The following is a 26,332-nucleotide window of genomic DNA, read 5'->3' on the forward strand; positions in this document are numbered from 1 at the left end:
TCACTAATATAAAAATAAAGGGAAGTAGAAGTACTTCAGAATGAGATTTCAAAATGTTTACCCTAGAATTTCTGTAAGCCATCTTTCATAAACAAAAACATTTTGAAAAGTAGTTCAATTAAATGGTTTAATTACACAAGTCTTACATCATTTATAAAACAGAAAAGAATATAATAAAAGAATATATTATGTCACATTCAAAACAAAAAGCTGTTAACTGACAGGAGAACAACTGAGCAGAAACTCTGTATTAAATTTAAATATATTTATCTATCGGTCTTTGGGGTATTTATTTATTGACGTTTTCATCTTCATCTTTTACATCTGCCCTTGAAGTTGTAACACTTGTGACTGTACATCTGTGGACCAGTTCATTAAAATTTCTTCAGTAAAGTACCTTGATATTTGCATGGAAATATCAAGGTACTTCCCATCCATGTGTTAGCACAGCAACAGGTGTAAGGTCTCACATTACTGCATAACACAGTCTGAGTGCATAAAATTCTCAGCACCTTTTTCTAATATTTCGAGTATTAATCGGCATTCAGTTTATTTTAAAGGTGGAAGAATCACCATGTGTGAGATCAACTGTCAACATTCAGGCCAACCAGTCCAGCAGCAGCTGTTTTCTTCAGGCTTCCATCAGTTAGCGCAGTGACTGTAGGGTGACGTAGTGGCGGGTAGTTTGGTCGTTAATCTGTTTCGTTTGAAAGCAGCAGAAGTTTCTGGAATCGATGGCTGATCTCTGCAGAGCCCAGAGACACCATCATCTCAGCAACACTGGGACCTTGCTGCAGGTCAGAGGGGAAGAGAGGATCAGGGGTCAGAAAAGTTGACACAATCAACCCAGCCAGCATCCTGTGTGAAACACAATCAAGAAACAGCTTCCTCTTTCTTCATGCCTGCCCTCACCAAGTAAGCAGGCCCAACGTGGCGACTAAGTAGACGACTGTTTGTCATTACCGCCACCTTTCAAAAACGGTATTGTGGAGTTCAGTTGAGTCATTTCACAATAGGAAGCAAGGAAATGAACATATGGCACGTGCTATGAGTATTTTTCTGATTTCAGCAGCTAGACATGATTGAATCTGCTGATCTGCAGTTTGACAAACACAATTTTAGAAATGAGACTACAGAAACGAAAGTGATCTTTAAAAATGACCGATGGACATCATTTTAAGTTCCTCGTATTATGCTACTTATCTGTCACTACTCTAAAGCACACAGTGTTCTTAAGGACGAGCAAACGTGACCTCTAAAGTAAAGATCAAAACGACAAACGCTGATCTTTGCTTGATTAATTTAACCACAGACCTCACAACCTCATTAACATGCAGGGGTGTGTGTGTGTGTGTGTGTGTGTGTGTGTGTGTGTGTGTGTGTGTGTGTGTGTGTGTGTGTGTGTGTGTGTGTGTGTGTGTGTGTGTGTGCCCATATATCTACTTCTGACAAATATGGGCATCTATATGCAACCTTTCAGATAGGAAGAATCAGGCCGGCAGCTACAATAAGACACGTGCAGAATAAAAGCTCTTATAAGAACATATAATTGTTATATTTATTATGAAATTATTAAGCTTTTTTTTTTAAATATGTTGGTTATTTTTTTAACTGCTATAACAGAAATCTTGTATCTACAACTCTTCATTAAAGACTGCAGTCTGTATCTGACGCTGGAAAAAAAAAAACAGTATTACATCATTGCAGGAACTTCCTTTAACAAAGTCTTGTGATCAGTATGGGAACTGGATGACTTTGCAAGAAAAGGTCAAAACATCAATTAAATGTAGTTGGGGTCAGAGTTGAACTGTCACCACTGAATTAATGACCACCTCTGCTTGTGGACTTCTATTTTAACTACTACAAATACTTATTGACTTTTTAGAACCCATTGGGAGACAAGTTTGAGAAAAGACGAGCACTATAGTAATTCAGAACTAGCTTTACTTCACAGATTTTGCACATTTCCGTGTGTTCTTTTTCAGACAAGCTGCAGCGCACATTACTCCCACACCTGACTCATTTTTAAACTTGTGGTTTCCAGTTTTGACAGAGTTCAACTCAAATGGCAACAAGTGATATTTGATAAAACTTCTGCAGCTCATTTAGAAGGTGATACGACTTTATTTATACACTGCTTAAAAAATTAAAAGGAACATTTTCAAAACACATACTGACTATAGACTGGGTAACGTTTTAGGAATGAAAGATGGCACATTGTTTGTTGGAAATGAAAATGATCACCTTACAGATCATTGAATTCAAATACACACAAGAAATCAAAGTGTAAAAAATAATGCAGCAGGCTACTCCATTCTGCTTAAATTGCAATGTAGCAATTTTGTCTGTGTCTATATGTCAGGTTGGGTCTTAGACTCAATCTCTCTGGGTACATCTCAGGCCCTCTAAAGTACGGAGGCCTGTCTCCCCTCACCACACTCCCTGCCGGTGGCTGATGCCCTCAGACGTTGGTGTGTTGGTGGTCCTTGTCGTCTGGGGCTGGGCGCTCATGTATGTACCGGCTCACTCCTGGTGGCCGATTGGCGGGGCCGGGCGCCTGTGGCCCGGCTGGGCTCCTTCCGGGGGGTGGGATGCCCTCAGGCCTCTGGCCTCTGGGCCTGAAGCTCGGTCCTCTCTGGCACAGCTGGCTGCCGGCAGAGCCCGCAGGCACGCCACTGCAACCCCCTCTGGCCTCTGCTCCGTAGCTGCTGGGTGACCTCTCCTTTGGGGCTCTACTCAGCTCTTCCCAGGAGGGTGGCACGGTTCCCCCCCCCCTTTGGTGGTCCTCCTCGGGTCCTTGTACTCTGTGGCCTCTGGATATCTGGGGCCTGGATCTCCTCCATACCTGCTTCATACCCTGGTGGACGGGGCTATGGCTCCCCACACTCCCTAGCAGATCGTTACATGGAGAAACCTTTGGAATACAAGCATGCTGATCCACACAGGTATGCACACAGGTGTGCACACGGGTGTTCACAGACGCGGACTACACCTTTCTTGGCTGCTGCCTCAAAGCACATTGTGCGCTGTCTATCTTGCGTGCTGCACAATATCGTTTATTATTTAGCATCTACTGATATCTACTGCTAGCTAGTTTATTGTGATGGTGCTGTTTTTTTTATTATGTTGCTCTTTGTTGTTTGCTTTCTCTTCTGTTTTTTTTCTCCATACAGGTGATCCAGGTGTTTTGTTTGTTTTTTTCTTTTGTTTTGTTGTTTTTTTGTTTTTTGTTTTTTTTTCTTTCTTCCCCCCCTTCTCACCGTCTCTTCTCCCCTTTGGTTTTCTTTCTCTCCCTCTCTTTCTTTCATTCTTTCTCCCTGTCCTATCCCCCAGTCATGTCTGTCCCGTTTGTAGCAACTGAAAATAAAATAAATTCATAATTATAATAAAGGTCAATCAAATGGACCAATATGGCAAGGCCATGATGATCCACTTGGTAAAATAAATCCGCTTGGCATCTTTCTTGGCCTTAAGACAACAATTCTGATGACTAAAGATCCAAACGGGACACAAAAAAAAATAAAATAAAAAATAAAAATAAATAAATAAATAAATAAATAAATAAATAGTAGCAACTCAGAATGACACTCAGTCGTTTGTTTGGCCCCCACGTGCTTGTATGCGTGGCTGACAATGTTGGTGGACGCTCCTAAAGACTGAAGTTGATATCCTTATGGCGATCTCCTCCCAGATCTGGACCTGGTTCATTTGAGCTCCTGGACAGTATGGTAGCTTAGACTGGAGCCAAACATAATGTCCCAGAGGTGCTCTGACCAGCGTAGGGTCTGAGTGGGTCCAAGGATTTCATCCCAATACTTAACAGAAGGGGTGCTGTTGCTTAGCCTATAGAGGTGTGTGTGTCCCTCTATGGATATGCCTCGCCAGACCATTACTGGCCCACCACCAAACCAGTCATGCTGAACGATGTTACAGGAAGCATTATTTTCTCCACGGCATCCCCAGACCCTTTCACGTCTGTCCAATGCTCAGGTTGAACCTGCTCTCATCTATTAAAAGCACAGGGTGTCAGTGGTGAACCCGCCAGTTCTAGTACTCTATGGTAAATGCCAAACATGCTTTACAGTGCTCAGCAGTGAGAACAGGGCTCACTAAAAGATGTTGGGCCCTCAGCCACCCTCAAGAAGTCAGTTTGTGATTGTTTGGTTCGAGACATTCACACCAGTGGCCTGCTGGAGGTCATTTTATAGCTCAGATATTAGAAGATATGATATTAGAAGTGACACTGACCCTAGCCAAATGCAAAACTAGTCAAAAAGAAGTCAGAAAAGATGAGAAGGGAAACATATCAGTGTCCTCCACCTGTAAAACCATTCCCGTTTTGAAGCTTGTCTCATTGTTGCCTCTCTAGTGCACCTGTTGTTAGCTTCATTAACACCAAAGCAGCTGAAACTGATTAAAAAACCCCACTGCTGCTTAAGAAGAAGAACTGACTTGATCTTGTACTCTGATTAAAAAGTGTTCCTTTATATTTTAAGCAGTGTATATATTTGTTTTTGCTTTGCAACCACATATGCAGGTAGTGTATAAGATGAAAAACAGAGTTCGCACTATCTGTCATGAAAACACTCTACAGGACGAGGCTGTGTACCTGCTGACCGCTGAGAACCAGACGTAACAGCTTCATCACCTCCCTGTACTTGGTGGCTTTAGCCTGCTTAGCCGCAGCTTTCAAGTCTTTACCGAGTTGATCCACCGAAAGCTCCTCGCTTCGCTCTTCTATCAGCCTAAAAGCACAAATTCAATTGTTTAAAATCACATTGAGAGACTGAAACTGTAAGATGAAAGATGAATGAAACAGGCTGTACACACTTCAGCACTAATGAAGCAATGTGCTGGGCCTCTCCAGTGAGTGATGCCACCTCCTGGCTGGAAAAGGAAGGACGCACCCACAAGTAAGAGTAAGTGGGGCTTACAAGCTCCTTCAGGAAGGATATGTGACCCTGTTAAAGACAGAAGAGGATTGTTTCCATAATAGTGCACACTGTTTGGACATCACACTAGAAGCCACACCAGTGTAGGACAGTATTTAACTACAGATCAACAACTGACAACAGCTGGTTTCATATCCTCAACATACCAGAAATCAAATGATAGGAATGCACACAAACGCACTACAGTCACTATAAGGTCTATATAATTTAAATCTTCACTAAAAAGGCCAAGAACCTTTTAATTAGCAGAGGAAAACAGAGTTAAACCAGAGTAAAGTCATGGTTACCTTACGGAGACGCAGAACCCGCCTGATGTAATCCTCGCGCAGCACATCCTTATCCTGGATCTGTTCTGCAAAGGCCTGATAGATTTCCTCCCGCAGATCTTGTATCAGCAAATCACACTGCTGCTCATCTTCAATTCGCTGCTGCAGGTGAAGTCTGTCATAATCACAGAGAGTTTCATTTACCTCGTAAAACGAATATGTATTTATATATTCCTTTTCATCTCTTCTTTTTAATAAGACTTCCTCATGTTCCACATAAAAACAGACACTTTGGATTACTCTTAACAACAAGGTGACATTTTGGGGAATGATTACTTAAACTTAATGTTTTGCTGTTCTTGAGTTAAGCAAAGATCCATTGAGCTTCACTGTGATGCGCTCGATTCAGACATTTCAAACTCTAGACAGCTTAAACTAAAGCAATCAGCAGGAATGAATTCCAGTAGAAAGAAATCAACATTGCGTTAAATTGCAGTTGGAAACATTTATGCATCACCAGAGGAAGTCTGAATTAGGCTGTTCTGTTTCTTGAATTGCTCATTAAAGGCAAAAGTTTTTTGTTGGGACTTTTGTTGGCAATAACATGAAAAGAAAAAAAAAAAGCACTGGGTTTTAGACGACTCCTTTCAGTCTGTGTCTCATGGCCTCACACTGGCCAAACTAACAGTACTGAAGCCTCAAAGCCGGTCTTCATGAACACGCTCATGTTCACTGCAGTAAAAATATAAAAACAGCTGTATAAGAACCAGTCCAGGATGCGGCATCTTTAATTATCAAAGATCAAGATCAAGATGAAAAATCTGCACTGATGCACTCTCAGAGTACTGAGTACATAGTTCTGTGGCTCATTCAGTCATTATCATGTGAAAGTTAGAGTGACTCACGTCTGCATGATAGAACACGATCACTTCACCAGACTGAAGAATGAACAGACATAATGCATCTTTCCTCTTTTGCTTTAAAAATGAAATAAGGCCTAAATAAACAGAACCTAGGCAATAAAACCAGGACGTATAAACTTAAAGTGAAGTTCTGACTCACCTGTTGAACTCTGGCAGCTTCTCGAGGTCTAACAAAGCAGAGTGAGTCGTGATCTTTGAAGGGTTAAACTCAGAAATCAGTTCATCTATCCTCCTCCCCATTCGATTAGCTATATGGAAACACAAGACGTTGGACTTTGATATAATGTTCACTGTTTATAGTCACAGTTTTGCAGAGTCTCCCATCACTCACTGTTGAATCCAGATCCACAGTTGGTTGTTGTATCCAACAGAGCCTCTGGCAGGACTCCGTCTCTCTTGAATGTTTCGATGAATATGTCCCCCTGCCTCTTTGACAGTTTACTGCCATCTTTGTTCATCAGCAGCGGCAGATGTCCGAACGTGGGCGGCTGCCATCCAAGAGCCCGGTACATGAGGAGATGTTTGGAGGTGGAGATCAGCCACTCTGAACCCCGCAGGACATGGCTGACCTTCATGTAATGATCATCTACAATGTTGGCGAGGTGATAGGTGGGGAAACCGTCTGCTTTTATCACCACGGGATCCCCCTCCACCTAAAAGTGACAGAGGATGTGTTTAAAAACGAGAGGAGCCAGAAGAAATCTGGCAGATAGACTGAAAACTAAAGGCAGGTTTTTGCATTCAAGTACCACTGTTAACAGCTCATTATATGGACTACGCTTGTTTTGAAAGCACAGTTACAATCTGAACCTCAAGAAATTTTAAATTTATTTCAATCAAGCAAGAATATTTATAGTCAAACATTAAAAAACAACAAAAACGTTAGCTTTATTAGACATGGTTACACGTTTAGCATGAAGCCCAGTGAAAAGCCCAACCTGTGCAACCTCATGCCGATTCCATCCAAAGATCAGATCCTGAAAAGGCTCAACGCCCTCTTCCAGACGAAACCTGATCACATATGAGGCTCCCTGAGCCAGCTTCTCCTGGACCTGGTCGGCCCGCAGGTGACGACACCTGTTGTCATACCTGGAGAGATGCAAACACTGTCAGAACCTTGACAAACAAAAGCACTCAGAGAGAGCAACTCTCTATTATATTAAGATATATTCATGCAGTGTTTGATTGTGTGAAACTTTATGGTGTCATTGTGTCGTCGTAGCGCGTCTTATTGAAAAAATTAAAGGTTTGCTGTCAGTTTTCTCCAGACCCTTTCATATCATATATTTCTTGAATTTTTTCAGGGCCAACTTTGACCTTGGCACTAACGATGAAGGTCAAGGTGCAATCCTTAGCCAACGTGTTACTCAGGTCCCCCATGGCCTAGTATATTGCTGTGAAGTGTATTGTCTGAAGTTTGAAGATGATACATTAAAAAAAAAAAAAAAAGTGGGTAATATAAAGTTTTTTACTGATTTGGGTTCTGAATTACCTTGGAGTCTGCCCCGACCTTAATGCCTCTTTTTTGAGCAGCTCCAGTCTCTGAGAGCTGCAGAAACAATAGTAAGCGTGATCACTGTCAACAAGCTGCCGGGCTGTCTGATTGTAGAGGTCGAGTCTCTGAGACTGCAGGTATGGACCTGTCGGGCCACCTCGACGTGGACTTTCATCTGGAGGTATACCTGTGTGAAAAATTCAGCTTAGATGGTGGCAACAACTTAGCCAAACGCTTTTAAAGTCAATCCCTGGTATTTGTGGGGGTTAGGGACCACACCTGCCCTCAAAACCTTGAGACCCCCTCTAAAAACGCTTAGAACTGCCCATTTTAATTTTCCCGGGATCTTTGTGTTTGTAATTTCCGTATCATGCAATAAATCAGCGAATAATTTGGAATAAAATCCATGAACTGCGAATAGACGGGGATTGCATTGATCCATTTACCCAGTGTTATTCAGCAGATCAACCCCTGAGGAAAGACACAATTTTCAACACAGTTTTAAACAGAACGCAGTTAGCAGTTCTGTAAGAACTGTTTAATGTGCTTAAGTTTTTCAACAATATTCAAAATTCAGCCAGTAGTTTCTGTGTAAGCATCAGATCAACTGATCCCTCCTTCTGTGTTAGCCATTACCTCATATTAATAAAACACTCAAGAAAGCACAGTGTTCAAAAAGCAGATCTAAAGACAACTTTTAACAAACCGGCGTCACTTTGAAAAACAAAGAAATGGAGAACCACGGCCCATATTTGTGTCAGACTTTGTTTTTTTCAAGAGATATCTTAGAGATATCTCGTATTATATAAATGTTCGATATATGTACAGACTGAAAAATAAAAGGAAATGTTTACTTATTTCTTATGTTGTTATGTTAGGTTCATTTTCTGTGTACTGATGTAAGTAGATTCTTCACTTGGAAGCCACATTAGATGAAAAAAAATGAAGTGGTCATGATTGTGTACAAAGAGCTACGTATTATAGAGTCAATCCTTCTGGACTAGTGTCTCTTACCAGCCCACTCTAACATGTCCTCTATGGACTCTGCTGCTCCTGGTACCAGTCTGCTCTGATCCGTGTCCTCCAGCCGCAGGATGAATACACCTCCATACTTCTTTGCAAATATGTAATTGTAGAGAGCAGTTCGAAGTCCGCCGAGGTGTAGGAAGCCTGCAGAACAAGGCATTAAATGGTTACAGCATCCGATTGCAGTTTTGGAGGTTGTGTGTGAGAGAGAGAGCCAGCACACACACAGCACCAGAACACTAAAAATGAACCAGAAAATGCATCATTAATGTTACATGTGGAACTACTCTCTTTCACAAGAAAAACCCTAATTGTTATCAATCTTGTGACTTACATCAGATAAAACTTGCAGCTGCACTCACACTTTGTGCTGAACAAAACTATCTGACATAAGCTGAAGCAAAAAACACGCAAAGGCTTACGCTGCACCATATCCACGCTTCTTTGCACGAATGCCAGCAAACACCATGTAACATTTATTATTGCCTATTATTGCTTTGTCTAGGTTTGCAGTGCAAACACTTCCCACACACACACACACACGAGTCATTTTTGCCAGAGCCACTGTCAACCCACATTTTTTTAACACATGGAAATAAATAAAAATACTGAAGTCAGTTTAAGTGGAAAATTACATTCATATATACATATTTTTGTCCTCCACAGTACCAAGCACTGTATACAAATGGAAAAATACTCGGACTGCATATCATATAAATAAATTCTAATGAATACTCCTTTATTTATGTCAGTAATCACTGATATATCCCATGTGTAGCATTTAGTAAATAGAAAATTTAGTTTTTATTGAAAAGAATAGCTGCAGCATGTTTTAAATAACCTAACATTAAAAATGCGAAAGCTACTGAATACCTGGCAGTTATAACCAGGACTATTGTTGATTAAGATTAATATATATATATATATATATTAGGGGTGCAACGATACACAAAATTCACGGTTCGGTTCGGTTCGATACTTTGGTGTCACGGTTCGATATTTTTTCGATACAAAAAAAATGTTCATGCCTTTTTAATTTGTCATTTATTAAAATTATAAATATATATTTTAACTCAAAAGTACAGTTTTTAAATTTAACCCTAACCCTTGTGCGTGTTTTTTATTTTGACAGCGAATGCGCACCTGCGGACCACTTATGTGCAGCCCTGGTTATTTAGCTGGTCATATTGCAGCCACAGAAATTATTTTGTCCATGAAACCATAAAGCTGCACTTTCTTTTTGCCTTATAGTCTGATTTGTCATAACTTTTCCGTTTTGTGGTAAGCTTTTCTTTGGCTGTCACTTCTTCACTATGACCTGTCTTATTTGGCTCAGCAGAACTGAAATGCTTTTACACACGCACTCACATAAGCTCAGCGATTCTCTGCGCGATCAACCTCTCACATGTTTAAGCTGCGGGAGATTTCACTTGTCATGTTTGCATAGTAAGCTAACGATTGATAAGACGATGTCAGAGGAATTGGTGCACAAATTATCATCACTCACAGATCAGTGCTGTCGCTCTCTATACACAGTTCGCACGATTGCAAAGTGAAAGCAAAAAACAAGCGCAAATTCAAACGCGATTTCAATATGTCACATATTGACAGTGGCTCACCGATGCCAATGACATAATTACCCAGCTACATTTCTGAAAGAATGCAAAAGCATTGACATATATTTTTCCTTCCTACAATAGCCCGACGGGCAGGGCAGAGATAGATTTTGGTACCCCGACTGAAAAAATCGCTAGCTCCAGGACGTCGGGCTAGCGATATTGCAAGCCCTGTATCTGATTGAGGAATCACTCATCTTTGGAAAAGAGAGTTTATTACAGAGAAATGTCTCTTTCCAAAATAAAAGCTATACTATCCGCTTCTTCTGGGCTATATTCTCAGCAGCATAAGGAGAATCATGTGCTAACAGCTGTCTAAATGACTCGGCTAAAGTTAGTAGCATGCTTGTTGTTTTTGTCTTTGCACTAGGATGATGTCGGCGTAAATGTGCAGTCATATTCGTTGTGTTCCCACTAGTGCTTTCAGGTTAATCTCGTTGAAATGACCTTAACGCCACAACACGGCAAATCTCTGTTAACGAGCTACCGCCGATCGCCCCGTGCATGGGGCTAAACGGCCAACACGTTAACGAGCTAACTGCGCTAACACACTAGTTCCCACCCATGTAATTGAGCATTGCATTGCACATCCAACATACTGTTTTACTTTAGTCCACGACTCGCTTACCTTCAGGGTCATACGTCACATGAAAACCAAAATAATTCCAAACGCCAGATCTGAATGAGGTCCATGTTGCAAGGAGAGCTTAACTTCTGTCTTGCTAGCTTGCCCTGCGCTCTTCCTTCTGACTATGCTGTCTGTGTTGAGCGCTCAGTGGATCTGCGCTCGACAGTGCAGCCTAGGCGGAGTAGTCGAACGCAGATTCACTGAGCGCTCAACACAGACAGCATCGTCAGAAGGAAAGTTGATAAAATAAATTACAAATGTTGTATTGTTCGATACATATGCGTACCGAACCGAAAGCACTGTATCGAACGGTTCAATATCGATACGAATATCGTTGCACCCCTAATATATTTATATATATATATATATATATATATATATTTATATTTATATTTATATATATATTTATATTTATATTTATATATATATTTATATTTATATTTATATATATATTTATATTTATATTTATATATATATTTATATTTATATTTATATATATATTTATATTTATTTTAGGGGTGCAACGATATTCATATCGATATTGAACCGTTCGATACAGTGCTTTCGGTTCGGTACGCATATGTATCGAACAATACAACATTTGTAATTTATTTTATCAACTTTCCTTCTGACGATGCTGTCTGTGTTGAGCGCTCAGTGAATCTGCGTTCGACTACTCCGCCTAGGCTGCACTGTCCAGCGCAGATCCACTGAGCACTCAACACAGACAGCATAGTCAGAAGGAAGAGCGCAGGGCAAGCTAGCGAGACAGAAGTTAAGCTCTACTTGCAACATTCAGATCTGGCGTTTGGAATTATTTTGGTTTTCATGTGACGTATGACCCTGAAGGTAAGCGAGTCATGGACTAAAGTAAAACAGTATGTTGGATGTGCCACGCAATGCTCAATTACATTGGTGTGAACTAGTGTGTTAGCGCAGTTAGCTCGTTAACGTGTTTGCCGTCTAGCCCCATGCACGGAGCGATCGGCGGTAGCTCGTTAACGGAGATTTGCCGTGTTGTGGCGTTAAGGTCATTTCAACGAGATTAACCTGAAAGCACTAGTGGGAACACAACGAATATGACTGCACATTTACGCCGACATCATCCTAGTGTAAAGACAAGTGGAAGCAGACAAAAAAAAGCAAGCATGCTACTAACTTTAGCAGAGTCATTTAGACAGCTGTTAGCACAAGATTCTCCTTATGCTGCTGAGAATATAGCCCAGAAGAAGCGGATAGTATAGCTTTTATTTTGGAAAGAGCCATTTCTCTGTAATAAACTCTCTTTTCCAAAGATGAGTGATTCCTCAATCAGATACAGGGCTTGCAATATCGCTAGCCCGACGTCCCGGAGCTAGCGATTTTTTCAGTCGGGCTACCAAAATCTATCTCTTCCCTGCCCGTCGGGCTATTGTAGGAAAAATATATGTCAATGCTTTTGCATTCTTTCAGAAATGTAGCTGGGTAATTATGTCATTGGCATCGGTGAGCCACTGTCAATATGTGACATATTGAAATCGCGTTTGAATTTGCGCTTGTTTTTTTGCTTTCACTTTGCAATCGTGCGAACTGTGTATAGAGAGCGACAGCACTGATCTGTGAGTGATGATAATTTGTGCACCAATTCCTCTGACATCGTCTTATTAATCGTTAGCTTACTATGCAAACATGACAAGTGAAATCTCCCGCAGCAAGCTTAAACATGTGAGAGGTTGATCGCGCAGAGAATCGCTGAGCTTATGTGAGTGAGCGTGTAAAAGCATTTCAGTTCTGCTGAGCCAAATAAGACAGGTCAGGGTGAAGAAGTGACAGCCAAAGAAAAGCTTACCACAAAACGGAGAAGTTATGACAAATCAGACTATAAGGCAAAAAGAAAGTGCAGCTTTATGGTTTCATGGACAAAAGAATTTCTGTGGCTGCAATATGATGAGCTAAATAACCAGGGCTGCACATAAGTGGTCCGCAGGTGCGCATTCGCTGTCAAAATAAAAAACACGCACAAGGGTTAGGGTTAAATTTAAAAACTGTACTTTTGAGTTAAAATATATATTTATAATTTTAATAAATGACAAATTAAAAATGCATGAACATTTTTTTGTATCGAAAAAAATATCGAACCGTGACACTAAAGTATCGAACCGAACCGTGAATTTTGTGTATCGTTGCACCCCTAATATATATATATATATATATATATATATATATATATATATACACAAATCTAGATCAACACTAAAACTAAAAATAGCAGACTTCTCTACCTCTTTCAGTCACTGCCCATTGACATACATGAAAAACAATTCAGATTATGGGACAAAATCCTTTCCAAGTTTATATGGAACGGTCACAGGCCGAGAATCAAATTCGAAACACTACAGATAAGAAAGAATAAGGAGGGTTTGGCACTCCCAAACCTTTATGCATACTTTCATGCTGCACAAATCAGGTATTTAATTTGTTGGTGTGACAATGATTATAAAGCCAAATGGAAGAATTTAGAAAAATCAGTACAAGGAAGAGAAATGCAAAGCCTTATGGGAGACAGAAGAAGCAATGAGTGTAATTAAACAGCTGAATTAAGTCACTCAGTTTACGTTAAAAATATGGTTTAATCTGGTACGAAAATACAAACTGGAAAAAGAGCTCAGACTGCCTCGATGGACAGCTTATGATAAGGGTTCTATTGGTTGTATGAACCAAAGATTTAAACAGTGGATTCCTAATGGATTAACAGCGATATGTACACTAATTAAAGATAGGAATTCTATGAACTTCCAGGAGATTAAACAAAATATGATCTAAGTAATCAAGATCACGATAGATATTTGCAGATTAGGGACTTTTTTTAATAAAGAAGTAAAACGTAGTGTAAATCTGGATAAAAATTCAATAATCAAAACCATAACTGAAGCCCACAATGCAAAAAAAATTAGAATAATCTCTACAATTTACGAGCATATAATGGAGGCAAGAGGGTGTACAACAATGTATGTAAAACTGTGGCACAGAGAGTTGGAAGTGAACATATCTGATGAGGAATAGTCACAAATTTGGAAAACACAGCAGGCAACAACATCATCATCACGTGTCTGGAGATTGCATTTCTGGAAAAATGTAATTTGATTTTTTATAACACCCAAAATTAGGAACAAACACACTTCCTTCACACTTTAGTGTGTTCTGGTTCTGTCCCAAGATCACAAACTTTTGGGAAGGTGTTCATTTAGTTATAGGTAAAATTCTGGGTTGTGCTGTATCTCAGTCTTGTACATTATTATATATTGGTGTCATTACGGGAAATGTGTTGAAAGAAGATAGAAACATATTGAAAATTATGCTTGCAGTCGGTAAAAAGGCAATCACAAGGAAATGGAACAAGATAGACTCACCATCGCGGGATGAATGGATCAATATTATAGACGAAATACAAATTATGGAACAGCTGACTTACAAAATAAGGACTCAGGAAGATCAATACCATTGAAAAGGGGGAGAAATGGACTGATTACATAAACTCGACAGGACAAAGACCATCACATTGATAATGAGAAACGATCAAATTGTAGAAAAATGGTGACCCAACACGTTCTTTTTTCACCTTTTTTAAAATAATAATAATTATTAATATTATTATTAATAATAATAATAATTTATTTTATTATTTTTTATTTTTATGTTCCGTTTTGTTGTTACACTCCATCTCCCTGTATAATGTTTAAAGAAAACAATAAAAAGAAAGTATCAAAAAAGCAGCCATGGGTGCAATCAGACCACAAGTTAGACGAACAAACCTGAAGCATAAAAATATCCATCTAAAAGGATTTTGGGGGCTGTTGACAGTTTTTTTTTCTCCATAATTCTTTCAACTAAATTTACCGTGACACATGAGTGCAACACATGTTTACAACCAGGTCGTGCAGGATACCGAAGGACCTTACCTGTGGGACTGGGGGCAAACCTGACCCTCACCTCCCCCTGCACCATTGAGCAGCACCTGTCGCCTGCTGCACGCAGCTGGAGCTCCGTCCGTCTGTTTCCGTCCGGCGTGAGGCAGCGAAACCCCCTGCGGACCTCCAAACTGTGCAGAAAAGACCGCGTACAGGTTTTAAACCACCGCGACATGATGACAGGTCACGAGGACACGAGCAGCATCCTCCGGGGGTTTTCACGCTCTCCCTCGCGCGCTGACCCGGCCGCGGTTAGGCACAGTTAGCCACGAGTGTTGCTAAAACCGCAGTAAGCACAAAAACAGCAACACACTAACAACAGTAGCAAAAAGACAAAGTTTGTCCTCACATGTGCAAATGCTAAACCGTGTTTATTACGTAGGCTACGTTCTTCTTCGTCGAAACTAAACCGGAAACGAATCCTTCAGACGTAAACCTGCTTACCGCCGCCTGTCGGAGGAGCGCTCGCTTCTTCCTTTAGGTTTCCTGGTGGCAATACTGCCCTCTACAGCTGACTCTGTGTATAATTCAGTATCGTTTCATTTGGATGCCAAACGAAATAAGAGCCGGTAGCTTTTATACTTGAGATAATATTTATTTTATCTCGTGCATCCAGCTTGTTTGGTTGTCTTATTCTACTGATGTCCGACTCATTTTACATGGTACTTTAATATTAACTTGGCCCGACCAGTGAAAATACCCTTTCTGTCAGTGTGAAGAAGCCTTACTTATATTTTTTTCTCAACATAAGAAAAAAAGTCCAATTTCAAATGAGTTTTTCTAATTGCTAAAAAAAAAAAAAAAAAAATCCAATGTAATGAATAAAATAAATAAATAAAATAATTCTGTCAGCACAATTAAATTGTATGAAATAAACATGTAAAATCAGAGAAAAAGTTCTGGTAAGTCATTGTCGTCGTTTTTGTTAATCACCAGAAAATGTCCTACTTTATTTACACATTTATTTATTTTACTGTGGATATATTGTTAGGAAATAATAATAAAAATAAATAAAAAAAAATGAAAACAAAAATCTATCTATATTAGATAATGAAAAAACAGGAACGTTTCTGTCATTTATTTATTTATTTATTTTGTTTATTTATTTGTTTTTGTATAGCACACATTTAATTAAATCTACTGTATAACTTTACTTCTGGTGTAATATGAATGGCTGTAAGGGATTCCTTTATCAGGACAAGCTGTAAAGATTATGAAAATATATGTGAATGTGTAAAATTGATTCCCGCCTTTACATTTTCCAAAGCTGTCGTCTGGGTCAGATTGAAGTGTTTTCTGGGCGATTCTGAAAGGTCAAATGCACTGCAACTTAAAAAGTTGCAGAAGCACATAAAATACATCAGAAAGAGAAAATAAAACACCACAAAAGCACACATACAAAAAAAGAAAACTCACAAAACATAACTGTGACATGATTTGGGTGAGACAATATTGTGAGGGAGCAGTCATAGGACAGTGAACTAACAGTAAAGGTTAATACCAAACATGTATATACAGTTTTAAATGAACCATGCAGTTAAAACACACATTACCTGCATCTTTTTCTTCCCCACAACACAGATAAATGCTCAGTTCTTTCAAGCGTGCCTGAGGGCAGTTCTTCACAGCTGCCACATTATTGTCTTTCTTTGTGTTTTGTGTGTTTTTGCAACATTTTCCTATTTGCTGGTATTTTCTTAAGTTGCAGTCCAGAGCCTTATGTTTACACCTCTGTCATATGCCAACACTTTTTTTTCTTTGCAAAAGATTAAAAAAGACAACAACAAAAAACTATAGAGATATTTACAGGCTCCATGCAACATTATATTAATTAGAAAATATGCCACATGTCCTCCCTATCCTATTACCTTCAAGGGTGGCTGATATAATAAACCCTTCTCTCATTTCCTATATACAGTTTGTTATATTGTTATAAGTATTGTTATATACAAATACTGAAATATAATAATAATAATAATAATAATAATAATAATAATAATAATAATAATAATAATAATAATAATAATAGTAAATTAAACTTTTTGTTAATTCATTCAGCAAATACTCATGTACTGTTACATGAGCCAAAACTTTCGCAATACAATTTTATTTGCTCTCCTTCCAGCTCGTGGTGACCACACTGAGCACACAGTGAAATCATTTAACCTGAAGTGACTCTTTGTGACGTAACAGTGATATTTATAAATATTTCTCTTGAGTTCGTGGACCCTTGTTGTTTGTTGCCTATTCCATTATCATAATAATTTTGAAATATGGTTTATTTAGTAGCGCTTCTGCTTCTCTGAGGAGGAATATCTTAATTTCTAAAACATCTAAACACCAGTTAAGTTATGTTTAAAGAAAACAAGCATCAAGACTGATAATGGGTTTGAATATGGAAACATTGGGGTAAATACAAATGTTTCTGAGTCCTTGCTGGAGACCACAGGGGAAGCTTGGCAGATGAAAAATGAATCAAAAAACTTAAGGGTACAGAGAGCCGGGGAACACTGGGAAGTGAACCAGCAAACAAAACAAAGTGATAGCAGGGGACACCACTGTAAGTCAGATGAGAAACGGCTGGGGAGTAATCATGAGGCCGTACGCCGAGGGATCACTCAGGTGATGTAGGTCAACAACAGATCTCTTAGTCACACCTAAGAGACGCACAATCCCACATCTCATGGTTAATCTGTGTACTCACAACCAAATGTCATGATTCATGGATGGATGCACTTTGAGATGCAGATGTTGGACCTGCAGCAGCAGCATCAAAATTTAGGACCAAATTAGGTTAAATTACAACATGAAACTGCTCGCAGTCTTGACCAAAACTAGCAAAAAGTGATTCAATGTTAACCTCAGAGGATTGTGCAACATAACAGGTTTCACACTGACAGTCAATTCTAGTTTAGAGTAAGTCACAGTTGTTTATATAAGACACTTTACCAGCAACTCTTGTCGAAGACAGGAACGGGTAAACAATGTGTACATCCACTTTGGGCAGACAGTAAGAGACATACACAGTCTGGTAGGTGGAGCAGCTGAAGTTCCTGGTGCTGAGACAGGACAAGAAGTGCTTGGTGACGGATTTCAGCAGCGGTTTCATGTTGACCTCCATCCACATCTTGATGAGATGATGAGATGAGATAGCCTTTATTTGTCAGTTGCAGGTCTTTTGCCCGCAACCGAGATGACAGACCTTGCCGACCGTACATACATACCAACATTCAAACTCCAGGCCTCAAGGGCCGGTGTCCTGCAGTTTTAGATGTGTCCTTGATCCAATACAGCTGATTTAAATGGCTAAATTACCTCCTCAACATGTCTTGAAGTTCTCCAAGATCTGGTAATGAACTAATCATTTGATTCAGGTGTGTTGACCCAGGGTGATATGTAAAACCTTCAGGACACCGGCCCTCGAGGACTGGAGTTCGACACCCTGCTGTAGAGGGACTGCTGCCAAGTCTAATTCCCTCCACACTCAACACTGTCCCGACAGTCATGCTTGACGTCTGTGGCAGCAGTGAAGGAGAGGCTTTATAGCATGAATTCATGTGTTTCACCAAAAAGCTAATCAGCATTCATATGGTTACATATAACCTAATGTTTAGAGCAGTAAGTTAGCATATCATGGGATGGAAAATATCCATGTTGTGACACGGCAAAACAAAAAGAAGGAGCAGAAAAACTCATTGTATCCCTCACTGGTCTTCTGAAGAAAGCTTGTTGAATTCATACCATAAATGATGCACGTGTCTGTTGTGTTCAAGAAAAACAAGTTCAAGATAGCATCTGGGACCTTCGAATTTATGACAAGTGGAAAAGTTAAATGGGAAGAAAAAAAGAAACTTACAGGAGAGCTGAACATGACCTGAAAGCAATGTGTTAATTAAACCTAACATCTGACTGTGATTCATTAAATAGATAGCCCAATGCCTCCCAAACAGCCATGAATATCAATAGCCATGTTCTTTTCATAAGTAGCTAGAGAGATGTAACACGATACACTGAAAACAAACAATGTGCATAAACAAACCGTCAACTTCAAGAGGAGCAATAAGACTTGTTTTACACCAGCGAGTGTGAGATAGTATTGTTTTTCTTGAAGTGCTCAAGAGTGTGTCACTCACAGATGAACTGCGGACAGATTTGTGATGCTGTCTAAAGGTTCTCATATGTCCTTAATAATGAACTAATGTTAGTTCAGGTGAGTAAAAAGTGTTGGCAGTTAGAGGCAGCGCGACTTAAATTAGTACATCTGGACATCACGTTGTAATAAGAACCTGGTGCGTGACATCAAAAATAGTTCAGGGTTGCGTTGCGTGTGTGAAAATGGCTTGATTATAGTGAGCCAAAAGGTAATGGAGACATGCCGGGATTTCTTCTCCTTTTTCATATTGTGAAATAACTCTGACTTATGTTCTCACTGTACCCGTCGGACACCATTTTTTCTGAATCGATTCCCTCTGGTAAAACCTGTATTCATTTCTCTTTTCAGCCAGAGCAGCAAACCAGTTTAACTGGATCTGCGTGTGCATGCCATGCTGTGTACGTGTTTATGATAACAGGCAAATGAAGCCTCTCAAACCCCAAAATAACTTGTTTTCAAAATGATTGGACGCAGCATTTACTGTAGATATGTTGATTTTACAGAGCGAACGACAAAAGTTACTAAATGACAGAGGAAAGCCTGAAGACTGACAAAATCTCTTTTTCATCATTGGGAAAAAAGTCAGCCTTTATTTTGGTGTCTACAACAAGTTGCCAAGAAATCCAAAAAACAAAGTGGAAGTGCAACCTGCTATTCAGAAATAACTTTATGCTGTATGTCTCTTGCTCCACTTTATACACACATTCACACACAAAGCAGCAGATTCCTTGCCGTCATCTACATAAAAGCTCTGATTACAATATGATACACTCCTACAAAAAAAGAAAAAGGGCCAGCCCTCTTGAGCAACAGGTAGGATTCAGCCATCATCACCGGTGTCACAGTCACAAGGAAACACACCCTTCACTCGTGCGCCGGTGCCTCCAGTGTCAGAAGACAGTGTTTAACAGAGGCGATTTACAAGACCTGAACAACTCTACCTACAGACGTGATCTGGTAAGAAATCTGGCTTTGATTTGATTTGCTGTTATATCATTTTAAGTTCCTACTCAGCCCTGAAACTCCATCAAAAGGACAAATTGCTCATTTTAAAGCTTATCACAGACTTAACTCATAGATCTACTTCTATTCAAGAGATGTTTAATCACTGCTGCATGTAGGCTTGTTATTCAGTAGCAAACAGACACAGATAAAGCAGAAAATCCCTTCAGCTCATAATAATTTGGTCTTTCTTGCCCTGCGAGGGTTTACCTCCAGTGACAACGCGCTATTTGGGGATTGCATGCATGGGAATAACAGCTACCTTATTAAACCAAGAGTCTTCAGGTTGGTGTGTTATCCTCGAACAAATGGCATCACTGTGCTCTTTACAATGGTACCAATAAAAAATATGACTTTCTAAAGGAGATCAAAATATTTTACTCTTGTTCATAAGAAAATATACTACACTGAAAAATATTTAAACACAGAAGCAGGAAAATATTAAAGTGCATACAGCAAATGGTACAAGTTATTACACGTCTATAAGTAAAGCATAAAAAATAAAGTACTTCTTATATTTACTTATTTTTACTCGAACATAAAAGGCGTCTTTAGCGAGGATGGCTTGTTTTATTGTTTCACGTTTTCTTATTCTCTATTTTATTCTCCATAAACTGACAGTTCAGATGACTGCCAGTAACAATGCAGTACTATTTGCTTTATATATCTCAAGCTAACATTTAGAAACACAAGAACTCTGAAATGTCATTTTTTATATATATATTACATGTGTTTATTCTGAAATGTTTGCAAATTTGGCTATGCTGTGTAACCAGCATTAAACTACAGTTTTCCAACACGTTCACACCTCTTCTCTTAATCTCTGTCTTTGAAAATAGCAAATTATTCACAAAGTGTCTCAGTGGTGTTGGTCTTTCATCCGACAGGCGTACAAAGGGCCGAGGAGGAGGAGGACTGATACTGAGCAAACATTTAAACCTTAAATAATTATTTGTTCTCGCTGTTGCAACATATGATAAGGCATAAACAGGGCGAGAGTTTTGGGGGGAGCCGATGTGTAAAATATTTGTATGATAAGAACTGCACAATTTATCTATAACATTATAGGTTTTTCTCTTCTTTTAGTAAATGATTATATTTTGACTGTTGCTGGATTAGAAATGGTCATTATGTGTGGCATAAGAAAAAACCAATTTGACCTCTTTTTTAAAAAAAATTGATTTCTAGCACATGGGTCTTTTACTGATTATCTTCCCCTGTTCTTTCCCGCAGCTTTCCTGTCAAAATTAATTAATAAATAAAGACAACAACAACAACAAAAATCCCCCAAAACATATGAAATAAATCGAGCAGTCATTTTTCAGGCAGCCCCGCAAATTTGTGTGCGCTGATGGTAATGAATCCAAGCCACACAAGTGTTCTAGTGCTGTAATCACAATGATATAATATATAATATGGTGTTTAAAAAATGTAAAAAAGATAGAAAGGTTGAGAAAACTGAAGTTTGGAGTCAGGAAGGATGTCTGGTGTACAAATCAAACAGAAAGTTTTATCATCACGTCACAGGAAAATTGGAATAAAGTGAACAAGAAACTTCAAATTTACAAAAGTCTTGTAAAATGAAAAATAACAGTTGAGGAAAAACTCAAAAAGCTCAATAAGTCATGTTGGTTTTGTATGTTTTGTGAGTGTGTGGCCGCTTTGTGGAAACAAACAAACCTCCCAAATGCAGATCAAAGCTGCTCCTTATAAAGTAATCACATGTATATTGATAAAGCTTTTGGTCACCATATCAAACCCCTTACAGAAGAATTGACATGTAGGTGGAGGCACATGTTTGGTCTGAGTGACTAACGTGTAAAGGAGCAGCATTTCAAGATACCAGTATGACTCTCAATATTGCGTGCGAGAATGTTTGAACTTCTTTATATGTTTCTCAAGGAACAGAAGCAAGTGCCTAACATTGTGACAATGGTTTCCACGGCCAAGTGTAACGATGAAGTCATCGGTGCATTGCGTGATTTCCATGTACCCAAACAAACGTACAGTTCTGTGAAAACCAGCAGCAGCAGATTTGGATAAAGTTTTAGGTCATTTCTGAAGGAAATTGCCACAAAAGTCAAAATTAGAAGGTTTGTTAAAGGAATCACTCTACTAGTGATGACAATTTGCAATGTGGTTTATGAGCAGGGTTATGTGAAGGTTATCTTTGTTTTCATTGTTATAAGCCGTGTGAGGCAGGGTTTCAGCATTCTTTCCACTAATGCTTCAGTTCTCCCATCATGCTTTAATGTCACTTTGTTAAGGGTTACTTTAGGTGGCTGTATGTAAGACATGTAACAGCCACTCCCTGATTCCTTTCAGCCACTAAACACACAGGCATTCGAGTGAAAGGTTAGTAATAGACTGACTTTTCATTGTTTGCCTAAAAAGATTGGTTATATAATGTTTAAAGCTTTAGATGGCTTGAGCCACAAACGGTTCGCCCCTAATTTGATGATGTCTGACCAAGATCATTTGTGATATATAGCACTTTGGTACTGAGTGCCAGTTATTTTAACATCCCGATCATTAATCCACATGTTAGTTATGTGATGCCTGTAGTTCCTGTAATGCCTGGATGACTGTGTCAGCTGCTTTCTCTTCTTCTCTCCCCAGTGATTTTCAACACAAAGCCCTCACATCTCATGAGACTGGTTGCATTATGAGAGCTTGCTACCTGTTCCTATTGGTTTACCTACTGGGGAGCTCCTTTGGTAAGAGGAAGTTTTGTGTGTTTAATGTATAAGAATCAGCAGCTCATTAAAAGGAAAGACCGGTGGCATGATTGGGGGAAAAATCTCCTAAACTGACAATAAAATCACATCATTACAAATGTTGTTGAGATATTTTCATGTTCCTTTATTCCCATGACCTATGAATCATAAGGAACATGACTATTGTAGCCCCACAAACATTACTCTGCTGCTGTAAATACGCACTAGAACAATAAATCTGCATTCATCCACACAAGCTTTATTTGCTCAGGTTCAGTTAATGTTGATTAAAATCTTGCCAGAGTGTGGAGGGAAAGTACTCAGCTGATGTGCTTTGCTGACACTCACATAAGACCAATGGCCATTTTGCATTGGACAGTAGATTAAGAAACTTACACATGATACACTTTAAATACTATAATCTAAAATTAACGTATTAATATTTATAAGATAATATTAATACTTCTTTTTTTTAAAAACCCACTCGTGTTCAGGTGGCTCATGAACTTCTCGTAACTGTCAACTTTGCTTTTGATGCTTTTGATGAGGACTACTTTCAGCTGTGGATTTATACATATTTGTTTTTCATGACACCAGTATTTATTTAAGCCATGAATAATGAAAATGAGTCAAAATGGTGCAACAATGGTGCAGTTCATGGGTGTGTTTAGGTAGTTTCTAGACAACAATAAGGGGCTTAAGCAGATAAATAACAATAGGTTATTTCTTAGAATCAATTCTTACCACTGGTTTTACAGAAAATGTTTTTATCCTTTTACTGTTTATATTTTATGCTTTGTAAGGTGGCCTTGGGCTTTAGAAAGGTGTCCAGAAACCAAAGTATTATTATTAATATTATTGTTGTTATTACAAAACCAGAAACATTTTGACCAAATATTATTTCAGCAGCACAATTTTAAAGCTACGTGTACCTTCTTGCTCATTTTGTGACGTCTTCTCCCGTATATGATGCCAGTATTGTTGACAGTTTCAACACTTGTCTGTAACCAGTCTCTTAGAATAGAATAGGAGCTTCTTTTTAGCATCAGCATTTTAATAATATACACTCGAGAGAGAAAAAAAAAAGCATTTTACTATTACAAATATACAAATCCGGGTGGTTTTTGATGCCCTTCTACAACCTCATTAAACAACAAGCTGGGACTTTGTGTAAAATTGTAACTGAGAGGTGTGGATTGTATGCTTCTGAAAAATTCAAACCAAATCATTCATACTAAATCATGTCACTAATTAGCCCCACACAACCTTTAAATCAGCAATTTAAAAAACAAGAAAAGAGTTTAAACATTTGGTATGCTATTTCCTGGCTAATTTTGCATTAAAAATAGGACTTAAATAATTTCCAAACTCTGCTGCTTAAACAAGTTTTGGGGAAATGCATTGGTAGGATTCAGCTCTAACATGCAACTCTGTCTTATCCCAACAGCAGGATCCAGTGCACAGAGGTAAGATCAGGACACAGAAACAGACATAATATTTACACTTGTAAATTTTACACTCTTCTAAATGCAATAACCTGTATAATCTTTCTTTTCTGTAATTGGTGGATCGTGCAGTAATGGAGTATGCACAAAAGATGCCTGCACACAGGTTAGTGTAACTGTAGCACAACACAACACAAAGCTACAAGTACAAACGTCATATTGTTATTGCTTTCTATTCTTTTAAAACATTTTTTCATGCAACATATGTTGAGCTGACTTTGAATATATGCAAACAGTCAGTATGGCTAGGATATTATTTCGTTAGCGTGGTTGTGAGATCACAGGTACCATCATGAGATTCTTGTTATGACTACAGTTGTCAAACTGCCCAAAATGCATACCAAAAAGATCAAGATCAACTCATGACCTGTTCACATCGTTTTTTTCACTGAGCTTGATTAAATACTTTTGAAGAGTGACTGTGAAAACACTGGGTAGTGCACTGGTATGGGTAAACATGTCAAACAATAGATTTCCCAGTATTTGATGCGAGTATGGCGAAATGCTTTATCACGTTAAGAAGATGAAAGATTATGTTTCATGACAAATATTTTCAATATTAAAGATTTTTCTTTAATATTGAAAATATTTTTCTGTGTTATCTATGAATACATTTTATTTCTGAATTAAATCACTTCTACTTTAATAACTTTTATTTTGTGACATATCCTGTTTTAAGAGCATTAAGCAAATGTTGTAAAAAGATTAATTTAGCTAGCTAGCAGCTAAATTAACAACACCTACCTTATTATAAGAACAGGAGACAGTTTAGAAATTAATTCAAGTGGCATAAATCTCACAGCATAGCATAATATTGTTCCGATTTGTAGTGTCAGCCCAAAGTTCGCTAAGATATGCATCTGAACAAAATCTCCCCTGGGCAACTGGAAACAAACTAAGTGCTGCATTTGTATATGTGTATATGTGTATATGTATATAACAACGATCAGCATAGATTCAGCACACCTAAATCCAGAGCGTTCTCATTCCCGAGGCGTAACATGTCGACGTTTTGTCACGTCCCGCGGCGTTCCTGAGGAACGCGAAAGGAGACCTTCGGCGTTCTTATGGTACGCGGCGGGTTATGGCTGGAATCCAGTGCAATGACGCTCCTGCGGTAGTAGACGTTCCAGCCCTGTATTCCAGCCCTAAACCTAACCTTATCCCTAGCCCTGACCATAACCTTATTCCTGACCTTAACCAGGACTTTAATGATGTTAAATAGCGTGTTTCTAAGCGATTTGAAGAAAAAGAGCGAACATGTGTAGGTTCAGTCCAGACGGTTCTCATATTTCCTCTTTTTCCGAGGTCGTCATTTAGGAACGTGGTGGGTAGCCGAAAACGTAAACCATGGTGTGAACCTGTTGTTAAAACTAAATGACAACAGTAACTTCAGGACGTCTGACATAGTCACATTTAAAAACAAACTCTTTATATATCTTGCTATAATAATTCAGATCACTTTTATTGTCTTATTTTATTATTTTTTATTTTAACAGTTACTTCACATAATAAGGCCTTCAGTGTGGTGCTGTGGTGTTTTAAACAATGATGTTTTTATTGTTATTCTTTATGCTGCTGCCATAATACAGCAATTTCCTTTGCGGGATCAGTAAAGTATTCATATGTACAACTATATGAGAGGAATTATTAATCATGCAACCAGGCAATCAATGTAATAAATCACAATCAGACAATCAGGCACAATTAATCTCATTGCTTTTGCTTTTTAGTTATTGAAATAATTTTTTTTTTTTTTTTGGTTTCCATGTTAGTAATTTTTCCACTTGTCATAAATTTCAAGGTCCCAGACGCCACCTCGAACTTCTTACAGTGTGTGGGCCTGCCTTCGACAGACACGGGAGCAGATGAAATGCGAAAGCTGAAAGGAATTCTTGAAGCCACAATGGATGTGTACACGTTTATGGTATGACTTCAACAAGCATTCAGCAGAAGAACAGATGTTACAAATTCCAGTATGACCAGTCAGGGATGGACTAAGTTTGTTTTTTTTATTCTGTCACAACACTGACATTATTTGTTGGTCACTAACTTATAAATCCTGTTGACAGTAGGTTTCATGTAAGCAGATGAATGCTGAG

General features: G+C 38.8%; 2 protein-coding genes across 3 annotated transcripts in view; one reads left to right on the plus strand and one right to left on the minus strand.

Annotated features, from left to right (window-relative positions):
* Positions 1-108: 108 nt before the first annotated feature.
* ears2 (glutamyl-tRNA synthetase 2, mitochondrial) lies at positions 109-15,318 on the minus strand. 2 transcript variants are annotated; one of them, XM_040048324.1, is made up of 11 exons: positions 15,203-15,318; positions 14,845-14,984; positions 8,651-8,806; positions 7,634-7,823; positions 7,080-7,230; positions 6,473-6,794; positions 6,281-6,389; positions 5,240-5,393; positions 4,831-4,961; positions 4,610-4,745; positions 109-791 (listed from the first exon to the last, which is right to left on the minus strand). In XM_040048324.1, exons 2-11 carry the CDS (start codon positions 14,888-14,890, stop codon positions 693-695), a joined length of 1,494 nt encoding a protein of 497 aa, XP_039904258.1. In that variant the 5' UTR covers positions 14,891-14,984; positions 15,203-15,318; the 3' UTR covers positions 109-692. The 2 variants fall into 2 exon arrangements, with proteins under 2 accessions (XP_039904258.1, XP_039904184.1); XM_040048250.1 differs by having other exon boundaries at positions 14,845-15,274.
* Positions 15,319-19,829: 4,511 nt separating this feature from the next.
* The window catches only part of LOC120744484, a 60,926-nt gene continuing 54,423 nt past the window's right edge, over positions 19,830-26,332 (plus strand). The window contains exons 1-5 of the mRNA XM_040048964.1: positions 19,830-19,963; positions 22,628-22,725; positions 24,173-24,191; positions 24,303-24,336; positions 26,035-26,157. Coding sequence (XP_039904898.1) covers positions 22,674-22,725; positions 24,173-24,191; positions 24,303-24,336; positions 26,035-26,157 — 228 coding nt within the window. The 5' untranslated portion in view covers positions 19,830-19,963; positions 22,628-22,673. The remainder of the gene's footprint in view (positions 19,964-22,627; positions 22,726-24,172; positions 24,192-24,302; positions 24,337-26,034; positions 26,158-26,332) is intronic.

Source organism: Simochromis diagramma, unplaced genomic scaffold, assembly GCF_900408965.1.
Source record: "Simochromis diagramma unplaced genomic scaffold, fSimDia1.1 OVJJ01000798.1, whole genome shotgun sequence".
Classification (NCBI taxonomy): Eukaryota; Metazoa; Chordata; class Actinopteri; order Cichliformes; family Cichlidae; genus Simochromis; species Simochromis diagramma.

Coding starts and splice junctions, on each gene's coding strand:
- ears2 (XM_040048250.1), bottom strand. CDS start 15,028: ATGTCGCGGTGGTTTAAAACCTGTACGCGGTCTTTTCTGCACAGTTTG. Junction 7,824..8,650: donor GGACATGTTAGAGTGGGCTG/GTAAGAGACACT, acceptor TTTTTCACACAG/GTATACCTCCAGATGAAAGT. Junction 6,795..7,079: donor ATCGGCATGAGGTTGCACAG/GTTGGGCTTTTC, acceptor TGTCACTTTTAG/GTGGAGGGGGATCCCGTGGT.